Source organism: Rhamphochromis longiceps, linkage group LG12, assembly GCF_057381845.1.
Source record: "Rhamphochromis longiceps isolate RC_006_pf linkage group LG12, R_longiceps_female_GT1.1, whole genome shotgun sequence".
NCBI classification, from domain to species: Eukaryota; Metazoa; Chordata; class Actinopteri; order Cichliformes; family Cichlidae; genus Rhamphochromis; species Rhamphochromis longiceps.
Window position 1 is genome coordinate 6,092,073 of NC_140568.1, and position 11,431 is coordinate 6,103,503.

Genomic DNA, 11,431 nt, shown 5'->3' on the forward strand with positions numbered 1-11,431 from the left:
ACCCGTCAAAAGAAGCTCGACGGATTAAAAATGACCCCAAACTGCAGGACAAGTCTGCACCTGTGAGGGATGATGTTGTACATCAGAATGCTCTGACTGTCATCTATCAGAGAGGAGGGGATGAGTCTGACATGAAGGAAGTGCAGGGAGAGTACATTCTGCAGTTTGGAAAGTATAAAGGGAAATCTTTCCGGTGGCTTCTGGGGAATGATGTCGGGTACACCATGTACCTGATCAAAGATCTCCAGAAGGAAGAGGCTGCAGGGACCTCTGTGGAAGAAGGGCATGGCAAGGAGAGCTTGCATTCATTTGTACAGTATGCCCTCAGCTTTACAGAGATAAAGACTCTTCTGAACTGCAAGACCAGCAGAGTGAGTGTTGCTGCAGAAGCCTCTGAGGATGATCAGCTGGTTGGCTTTGGCTCACGAGCCAAGAGCACCTGGAAGGAGATTCAGGAGTCTCCTTTCTACGAGGCAGAGAGACAAAGATGGGTGGAAGAAAAGAGGAAATAGGGGAGAAACTGTTGATATTGTACATAAGATAGTTTTGTTCTACTTTTGTAATGTTTATTTTGTTTATATAAATAAAAACTGATTGTAAATATAAAAATGTGAATAAATTGTGTTCTGTAAAAATAGCAGCACAGCTCTCTTCTTTATAACCTCTTAGAGTTCACCTGTATGTTTATATACCTGTGTGTGCTCACCATCAGGTAATCAGTTTTAAAAAGCTATGAGTGCAGCCCTGAAAGCTTACATATTATTTCTAAATCACTTCATGTAATGATAACAAGCCATCCTTTCTCTAGTGGGGTCTCACAGCTTTTATCTTTATAATCTTTCTGGTTGATTTGTAATATTAGAAACATGACTGCTGTCTTTTATCTGTGTGACTATACAGCCTGTTTCAGACATGACAACCAGACAGTGTCTGAAGTTATCTTTAATACATGCAACACAGCTGGAGATAGTCCAGACACTTTCTCACTTCTGATGATAATATTTTTGGTTTAGGTATTGTTGCTTTCTGGCTTGAAGCTTATCTACAAAAGCAGTTCAATAAGGAGAGATCATGTGGAAAAACCGAACATGATTTATTGAGATACAGAAATAAATGTAACTGTTAGGCAGTTAGACTCCAATGACCCATCATAGCAGAAGAAATCTCAGCAGTGACAGGATTTTGCATAAGCCACACCCCAGAGTCAAAATGCTGGTAGTGATGAAGATGGAGGCTGGGACAGGGTTCTGAGTGACCACGGTGAGGAGGAGAAAGGAGAGGAGGCGGGCTGCATAGCTGAGGATCTGAAACACAGAATGGTAGAAGCAGAAGAGCAACAGATTTAAAGCATGCAGAGTGGAGGCTGGCAAGAGCATGACTGGAATAAAGTAATGATGTCAGTACTGAGTTTGTGCTGGAAAATGAATAGATATAAACTAACAGCCACCAGGAAGCAGACAGATGACTTATTACAGACATGCCTTGTTTAAATTATGTATAAGCATCATTTTCTATGTCATCAGAATGTATCTGTATTATAGTTTTAGCTTTAGTCTTTTTATTAAAAGTTGGATGTCTGCATAATTGTAGACTATATGTCTGGTATGTATCATCTCAAGACTGTCATGATACAGTCTGAGTTATGACAGTATAGGTACGTAATGCAGAAAAATTGCTCCACAGGCCATAACACTATATAATCTAAATAAAATGATAATGAAATAAAAATTAAAAGCAAAGTGAAAAATAAATGTTATCCACAATAAGTAAATTGAAAATGGTGTTTAACTTTTGATAATGTAACACAACCTTTGTCCCAACCAGGACTCGAACCCGCGCTCAGACAGTTCAGTGTAAAAAAAACCCCATTTTTTTCCAATGCCCGAAAAGCTGCGATTTGATTGGCTGTTTCTCCGTTACACCTATACGCGAGGAGAACAACTGAGATAATCCATCCAAAATACGAGGTTAGTCATTCATATACTGCTGCATGGGCTGGGCTGTAGTTACATCCTAAGGTTTTAAAAACTGAGCTTAAATAAATGATTAGCGGTAATAAAAGCCGAGGGAGGTCAACAGGGATCACTGACAGTCAGTGATCCCTGTTGACCTCCCTTTCTTTTGAGATCAAATAGAAGAAAATACATAACATTAAACATGTTAACAACACAAAAGCCATATTAAACGCAGACTACTTTAGACCCGGAAGTAGGATTCGTGGCGTCATCACTGAACAACCGGATTGGCCTGATATAGGTCTATCATAGTGACGTGGGTTTTAATCAGTAGGGTTATATGTTTCCCAATATGATATTTTTTTTTTAAAGAACATAATGTGGATTGTTTTTATTTGTTAGCTGTATGGGCAGCATTTTTGTGTATGTGATCCCTTTCCTTAAATTACATTTGCTATATACACATATTTTGCTCTCTTAGTATTTTTAGAACCTGACTAATACTGAAAACTTTAGGGTGATACTGATAAAAAGGACTTAAAAATTTAGATACTGATACATTGGTCAATACTCTTTTTACAGATAGTATACAGATTACAGAACTTGGAATGTATACAGAAATTCATGTTTTTCGCAATGATCGTTCAAAATTGGTTTACATTTGTAAATAAATACAGCAATATATCTGCAAAATTTGACCAATTCACCACTCTTTTATACTATGCTAAACAATCAAAGATTAGCTCATGTCTAGTTGAATGATGTTTTAAAAATGTTTTCCTGTAGTGTTAATCACAGTGATGTTATGAAGTAATGTATGAACCTGACGTATGATAATATTTATCTCTACAGAGGAAACATCCATCGAAGATTGAGCAGTACAATATCACTGTGGCATCAACATCTCGTCAGCGAAAGGCCACAGCCACACCAAACAAGCTCTCAGCAAATACACAAGCCAAGTTACCAGACCTGATGTTGAGAGCTGCAAACAAACATGTTCCACAAGCAACTGTTGACATGCTTGTCATCAATTTCATATGTGAGGGTCTACAGCCATTTGCAGTGGTAGAACAGCCATCTTTCAAAGAATTGGTTACCACATTACAACCTCAAGCCAAAGTCCTCTCCAGACCCACTGTCCGTGCCAGAATCTGTGAAGCTGCTGATCACATGAAGATGACTTTGGTTGCAGCATTGGATAAAGTCAAATTTGTTGCTACCACTACTGATTGTTGGTCAGCTCATCAGAAAAGTTACCTTGGAGTCACATGCCATTGGAGGAAGAGTCCCTGGAAAGAAGATCTGTAGCACCAGCATGCAAAAGATTGAGAGGGTCTCACACATTTGACATGCTTGCTGGTGCGCTTGATGATATCCATTGCCAATACAAGATTAGAGGCAAAGTTGTAAGAACCACAACTGATATGTGGAAGGCCTTGACAAAGTTGGATCCACTGTTTGGGGCACAAAATGATGCAGATGAAGCTGAAGATGAAACAGACCCAGAAACTATTGACCTGACTGACCATATTGACTACCATGAGGCAAGTGCAATTCTTGATGAAGACTCTGGTTTGGAGTATCAACTCCCGTCTCATCAGCGATGTGCATGTCACCTGCTAAACCTTGTGGCAACATCTGATGCTGCCCTAGCAGAGAGCATGAATGAAACCTACGAGAGGCTCTCCCGTGCATGCTTTGCAAAATGCCAGGCCATTTGGAACAAAACTGGCCGATCTCATTTGGCTAATGAAGTGGTAGAGGACAAGTGTGAGCTACAGATCATTCGTCCCAATGCAACACAATGGAATTCAACCTACCTTGCCATTGAAAGGATAATACGCATCATTGATGAGAAGGGGGAAAATGCCATCAGGAGCATTTGTGAGGAGTTCAAGGTGAAAATGTGAGTAAAATTGGACACCTACCAATATGGTTTCAAATTTTGTGAATTTTCCTTAATGGATGGTTAAAAACGTGAGCAGACTCTTAATATTAAATCAGAAGATCCCTGTTATAGTCATGGTGGGTTTTGTTGTTGTGTCTTACAGGTTGAGTCCTGCAGAAGTTGCATTCCTTAGGGAGTACTGTACCACCATGAAGCCACTGGTGAAAGCTTCAAACATTCTTCAGTCTGAGTCCACTTCCTTTATGGGATGGCTCCTGCCAGTAATCCAACAACTACTGTTCAAACTTAGCAGGCTGGAGACATCAAGCAAGACATGCGTGCCACTCATCAGAGTCCTGCAAAATGGCCTTCAAAAGCGTTTTGGAGCGATGATGGAGGATCCAGAGTTGGCTGCAGCTGCAGTCCTCTTACCCAAGTTCAAGACTTCCTGGACTGACAGAGCAGATGTAACAGAGGCTGGTAAGGATTCATGTGATCCCATTTTTGTGTATTTTTACATTTGAACACATGCTTAAGTGAGTATTTCACCTAATACATTGTAAGTTATTGATGGTCTGTCCCGAATACTAAACAATCCTTTTTGAGAATTTGCCGTTTTTAAATTTGTGTTCAGGAATAATCACTGAAATTTAAATAACAAAATTGTGTTATCTACTTGCAATTACAGCCTTGACATACATCAAACAACATCTTGAAACGACAGAGCATGAGAGTGAGGATCAGCAAAGAGAGTCATCTGATGAAGATGAATTCTTCTCCAGACCAATCTCCAGAAGGCTGCAAAGTGCAGTTGAGCTTGATGGTTACCTTGCTTGTGCCACAGACACCATGGAGCTGCTGCACTCCTTCTCAGGTATCAAAAACCTCTCTCTTAAACTGAACACAGCTCTGCCTGCTTCTGCTGCGTGTGAACGACTTTTTAGCTGTGCTGGTCTACTCTTCACAGCCAAACGAAGTCGGATTGCCTCTGTTAATTTAGAAAACCAGCTCTTGCTGAAACTGAACAAAAGGTTCAGAAAGTAAAGTGTGCTTGAATGTCCAGCTTGAATGAAAAAAAAATACACAAAGCTGGAGTTCTTCTGTGTCTTTACGTGGCCAGCTGCCTCTTCTTCTCCCATTCTCTCTCCCTCTCTCTCCTGTTGCTACTTAAATGATGAAACTGATCAATGATCAGCTGATCGCTTTTCTCTCTTGTTTGTTTATCGCGCATTTCGAGCCAGAAAGAGGAAACCAGCGGTGGTCGCTCTAAACAACAGCAGCAGGTTAAAACTTGATCAGCTGCTATTAGAATTTATTTAATATTACTTTCTAGTATCAGCTGATGTTGGCTGGAGCCACAGCTGTAACAGCTGCTGGTCATGATATCGGTTTGGATATATGGTGAGAGGGAAACGTGAAGATGAAACCAGGAGATGTCCTTACTGAATCATCAGAGCTGAACAGGTGATGGAGAAACAGGTTTACCTTTTAGGTGACATGAATAAGTTGAAGGGAAGTTATGAACTGTTTCTGAGAGACAAATAACATCAGGATCCTTTTTTACTGACAGCTGGTAACTGTGCAGGGACGGGTCTAGCAAAGTTTTGCAAGGGGGCAGGTAACCATATACATGCACTGTTTATAAGATTGGGGAAACCTGCAGTCAGCTGAGACTGAAGAAGTCAATTGGATGAGTGACGAAACGTTTTTCCCACAAAACGTAAAGTCCAGATGAACAGAATCAACTTTTGGAGATACTATATAGCTCATGCTAATATCACATCTTCACATTTTTCTTTTTAGAGGTAACAATAACTTTGCATTCTCGCTACTCACCATGCTCTAAAACAGGTATATGTTAGCAATGACATCATTTAACAAATGTTTTTAAAATTCTAGCCGTGCTAATTAGCCTTAGGATTGGTTGAGGTCTGTGCAAGCCTTTGGAACAAAATCAGTCTTTTAAAGCTCACTATTTTCCAGGTGAGCCTATAGCACATTTGTTAAAGTCAGTCCGGATTGTACAGCTTCTAATCAGAAACAATTAAAGTTTGTTTCTTTTTTTCTGCTCATCAATCTTTTTCTGTAAGTAGTTACCGAAATACAGTCAACCTTTCTTCATTTTCCTAAGTGTGTGTGTGTGTATATATATATATGTATGTGTATATATATGTATGTGTATATATATGTATGTGTATGTGTATATATATATATATATATATATATATAGCACTTCAGATACTGCAGGAGTCTGACTCCGTCTGTCTTTTCTTTATATATATATATATATATATATATATATATATATATATATATATATATATATATATATATATATATATATATATATATATATATATATCTATAAAAACAAACAAACCACAACGCCCCCCAGTCCCACACAGATCAACACAACCATCAAACATATTAGAGGAATATAACAGTAACAAAAGTAGATTTAAACAGGCAATACCTCTAGACTAGCAAAATAAGAGATAAAGGGTTGCCACTTGTGAAAAAATTTGGCTGTGCAACCTCTCAACGTATATTTAATTTTTTCAAGTTTTAAAAAAAACATGACATCTTCAAGCCACCGGGAAACAGTAGGATACTTAACAGACTTCCAATGCAACAATATTAGACGTCTCGCTAATAGGGATGTGAAGGCTATAATATCCTTTTGTGTGGAATCAAGTGTAAGTGAGCGAACAGGAATCCCAAATACAGCAATCAGAGGACAAGGATGAAGAGTTACCCCAAGAACAGTTGACATAATAGCAAAATACCCTGTCCAGAAACCTTGTAGCTCAGGACACAGAAAAAACATGTGGCTAAGGTACGACCAGTACTTTTAACATTTTATCAATTATTTACCAAATTAAAAAACAACATGTGGTAACTTATTTTTAATTTTGCTGCATACAAGTTGAATGAATGCTTACTGGATCTAGAACACCATTTAGATCATAACAGCTCCTGATCAGGATGAATTTCATTTTCAAATCAAATTTCATGTCGCAGTTTCACACTTTTGTAACATATTATTTCAAAGCTTGCTTATGGGCTTGTTTTGGAGCAGACCAACAGTCAGGCAAGGCTGGGATGGTCAATTTGGTAAAGTAAATCCGTTGGGCATCTTTCTTTGCCTTTAGACAACAATTCTGATGGCAAAAGAGCCAAACGGGACAGGCAAAAAAAAAAAGAAAAAAAGAAAAAAAGAAGTGGCTTTAGATCTGACTCTTACAGACAGGCATGCATGTCTCAGGGTGATTACACACTAACACATTGTGATTAATCACACACATTTGTATACATTTTATTAACAAGATTAAAAAAAAACACTATACAAAATGTGTTTTTGTGACAGGCCGCTAGTAACAAAGTGCTTAAAGATTTCAAATTGGTTCTTTCCCAAGTTTTCTGTTATGTGTACACATATTCCTTGAATTAGGTGCTTTTTAATTCTCCAATAATGGTCAGTGCAAAGTGTTTACACAAACAAACAAACAAACAAACAAACAAACAAACAAACAAACAAACAAACAAACAAACAAACAAACAAACAAACAAACAAACAAACAAACAAACAAACAAGTGTTTACACAAACAAACAAACAAACAAAAAACATTACTCAGAAAATGGTCAGGTACAAGAACTGGATTAAAAAGGATTGGAAAAAACAGATAATGTCCAATGAAATACTTCAGCGTGTGGCTCATGACTTTTGCACAGTACTGTAAATGTTATTAATAATGAAAGATATAAAGATGTAGCTTTCCCATTTTTTAAAAATTCCCATACACATTATTCTTTTCTTCTAGTGAAGGTGCCTCCTCCTTCAGACCTTAGGATAACTAATTTCTCAGACAGTGACATCACGGTGCGCTGGGAAGCTGCAGATGATGATGATGTTTCTTACCTCATTAAGTGGATCTCCCTAAGTGGAGGCGACCTGAGGCAGGTGGGGAAGAACTATTGAGTTGTTGGAGTACATATTATGAAATAAAAAATACAATATCTCAATAAACTGTTGTCCTGTGTCTTAAGGAGTATCAGATATCACTGTCTGCACTCTATGGAGATGGAGCTCAGAGTGAAGCTGTGGCCGTACGCTATAGCACCTGTGAGTCACACATTTTAACTATATCAGCTGCTGGTGGGAGCAGGCTCTCATGGATCTTTCTGGATATTTGCAGCGGGGACATGCTGGGGTCATTTTGGAGCAGGTTAATTTGTGTGCGCCACGTGTCATAATCAGTTTTGTTGTTAGGTCTGGGAACCTTACCGGAGAAGGTACGGAGTCTAACCTGGGACTGGATGTGTTTGACATCTTGCCTTCGTACGATATGCTCTACCACGACCTTCTGAATGTCAGGTGGATTCAAATCACTTACTGAAAGGGACGCACAGGCTTAAGCAGACAAAGAAGGAAATCGGGTAAACCCTCCAGCACTCATTTCTGTGTCCATTTTGGGCTAAAAACAAAAACACCTCATAACTACCTGTGGATGCTGGCTGAGCCTCTGAAGGTTGAGTGATATGTCATTAAGCAGGTAGTCAGAGTTCTCATTGATCAGTTCCTTGAGGGAAGTGTATCCACAGGCCTTACTGATGTCCTACATGGAGCTCAGCGCCGCCTGGCTCACCAGCAGTGTCTCCTCACCAGCTTTCTCCAGCACAGGATACAGCGAGGCCATCAACAAGGCACAGAAATTGCGGCCCACTGGCTGAGCACAGCAGGCGATTCCCCCGAGTTGGATGCACAGCTGACAGATGTTGCTGTTGAGCTAATGGATCATGGATGCAGATGTTGATGATGAAGGAATCACTTGGAGAGAGCTTGTATTTGAGTTGCTGGCATCACTGTTGTATATCGAGGGGAGTCTGGATGGACCGAGCAGCTACGCAAAGAGACAAAACCTGTGTTAAAGCACTGCTTTCTAACCACTTTTACACATTGAAGGAAACGGTTTCCAGGGCCTACTCCGTGGATCGGCTTCCTCCGAGGCGTGGACGTCTATCAGCAGAGAATGTACCTTCACCTATCAGCAGAGAATGTCCCTTAGTCTGTAACACAGTCAAATATATTCTCAAGTAATATTCAAGCATGCCATTCAGCGTGTTAGTACGAGCAGCTCGGGAGCAGCTTGGGAGAACAAGAAAACAGAGACTGCTTTAGATTGTCTTCCCAAAGTGACTCAACTTTATTCACAAGTACAACAGTTTATATAGAGGGTAAAATTCATGAGACAGCAGATTTATCAGTTTAAACCAGTACAGACCAAGATAAGGGAGCGTCTTCCTGCCCTTGGGTGAAGAAGCATCCTTTGTGTAGTCTATCAGTTCAGCTACAATTGTGATTATCTCAGCGACATATTTTCAAGGCACAAAACGAAGAGTTCTTTCATTAGTGAAATCTGAAACAAACCATTTGGCCTTCAACAGGCGTCTAAAAGATTAAGAAACTAATGTAGCTGAGGGAGTGATCTCTGTGGTATTTCAACCTTGTACCAGCCTGTGGTTCTCACACATCAATTCTTGGGTCAAAGAGAAAAATAACTAAAACAAAAGGGGCCTTATTGAATGACAGAGTTTTCCTGCATAATGTCACTATAAAACAATATCCAGTAAATGCTCCCATGGTACTAAAATACCTAACACACATGCACTGCAGCTCTGAAGTTTTCAAGATATTGTCCATGCACGTGAGAACGCAAATGTCTGACACAGTTAGATCAAACATTAAACAGCCTTTAGCCTTCCTGCTCCTGAGTGAAAGCCTGTATTATATCTGACTGTGCTCATGTGGGGATAAGACAGATTAGCCTTTTCTCAAAGTGAAGAGTGGGGGCCAATTTAGGATCTTCACTCAAATTTAAAATACAAGGGAAACTGATGTATTTCCTTAAATAAACAAAAACCACACAAGCGCTTATAAAATGCTCATCCTACCCAGTCATATGCAAAGTGTTAGAATCAACGTGTGATCCACCTGCCACTAAGAGATATTATTTCTCTTTGGTAGATGGAAAAAATGGAATCAAACTCACTGTCAGTAGCTACAACAGCACATTTGTTATAATATGATGAATCAAGCATTTAGATATTAAATAGTATTGAGGGAGACAGGATCAAATACAGTGGGGCAAAAAAGTATTTAGTCAGCCACCAATTGTGCAAGTTCTCCCACTTAAAAATATGAGAGAGGCCTGTCATTTTCATCATAGGTATACCTCTAACTTGTCCGAGTTTTAAAGAACTGATTTGCAAATTATGGTGGAAAAGAAGTATTTGGTCACCTCATTTTTTGCCCCACTGCGTAATATACAAAGATATTTGTGGCAACTCGATGTGCTTTGTCCACTTTTATTATCGGATTGCTCTGTTAACCAAAGGGAATACCTCAGTTTATTGTATGTTTGACTATAATTTACAAAAAGACTAAAGCATCATTTCTTATCTTTTCTACAATAACTATCAAATGAACAAATGGAGAGTGCTCGCTCAAGTCATGGATCAAGTGACTTAAAGGGCCGTTTTCAAAGAAAACTAAAAGTGTATAAGCAACCAAGGAAGTGAGTCCTACCTGGCCACTGGACAACATTCAGTGACAGTGCACTTGCTGGCATCTCCGGTGGGCAGAGCCCTGATTCAGTAGGGTGAATAAGGGATCTTGTCTCCTCCGTACTTAATGAGAGTGGTGTATCTGTCAGTCATGTCTGGCACATAAAACACCAGGTAGGTCCCATCATGGCTGTCACAGATATCTGCTTCTTGGGCTTCCCCTCTGGGTCCTTCAGGAGAAAACAAAAACTGTTACCTAAATATCAATGCTTTGAATACATTATTGTGTGGTCCAGGTTCATGCACTCACAGTGATCTGCACTGCCAGCAGTCCCTCACCTGCATCTTTGGCATCAATGGTGACCTTCACTGGCAGAGAGGTGGGCGCTCCAGTGGTGTTAAGGCCGGATCCACTTGCACGCACCTTGCTGGTATCATGGGTGGGCAGCACCTTCACCTTGTAAGGGCGGACCAAAGGGGAGAGAAGACAACTGGCTGTGGAATACAGTCTCACAAATGAAAGGAGCCTTATTTACAGAACCGAGTAAACCACGCAAAGAGTTTTCCATTTTCAAAGCTGGCCAGAGTGGAACACTGTAACATGTAACACCTAGAAGGTTCAGATGGCTGCAGTACTTTGCTAATTTGGATCAAAAGTTTGGGGGGGGAAATGTAATTAAATCAAGTGATTGTAATGCTGTTACTTCCGTTGTGTAGTTAACCATCTGTCATTTTAGATGTTTCATTAGCAGCCTGATGAAATTAGCTGTGTAGTTAGCCGACTTAGCTTAGCGCACATGTCTTGTGGCAAGATATATGCACTTAAATGTTTTAAGTCATTGGCTGTTCTGCCAAATTGCCACCAACCTGCAACTTTGTGAGCTGACTGTTTCGCGATTTTTGTGTTTTAGACAACAAAAATAAAAGAAAAAGATGTACAGATCCAGGCTTTTCCTTTACTGTGGTAGTCGCATAGAATGACGTCACTGACACTGGTTTAATATGAAAACAAACTTTGCA

The 11,431-nt window shown here is 39.7% G+C and overlaps 1 protein-coding gene and 1 long non-coding RNA gene across 2 annotated transcripts; one reads left to right on the forward strand and one right to left on the reverse strand.

The window, feature by feature from the left end:
• The first annotated feature begins 2,759 nt into the window (after positions 1-2,759).
• Positions 2,760-5,985, forward strand: LOC146656693 (uncharacterized). Its single transcript, XM_085424458.1, has 3 exons — positions 2,760-3,864; positions 4,010-4,326; positions 4,535-5,985. The coding sequence occupies exons 1-3, from the start codon at positions 3,227-3,229 to the stop codon at positions 4,888-4,890; spliced, it is 1,311 nt and encodes a 436-aa protein (XP_085280584.1). The 5' UTR covers positions 2,760-3,226; the 3' UTR covers positions 4,891-5,985.
• A 1,487-nt stretch (positions 5,986-7,472) lies between these two features.
• Positions 7,473-11,046, reverse strand: LOC146656694 (uncharacterized). The gene is made up of 3 exons (XR_014913952.1): positions 10,751-11,046; positions 10,434-10,641; positions 7,473-8,748 (listed from the first exon to the last, which is right to left on the reverse strand). It is a non-coding gene; the product is annotated as an uncharacterized LOC146656694 (long non-coding RNA).
• Positions 11,047-11,431: the final 385 nt, after the last annotated feature.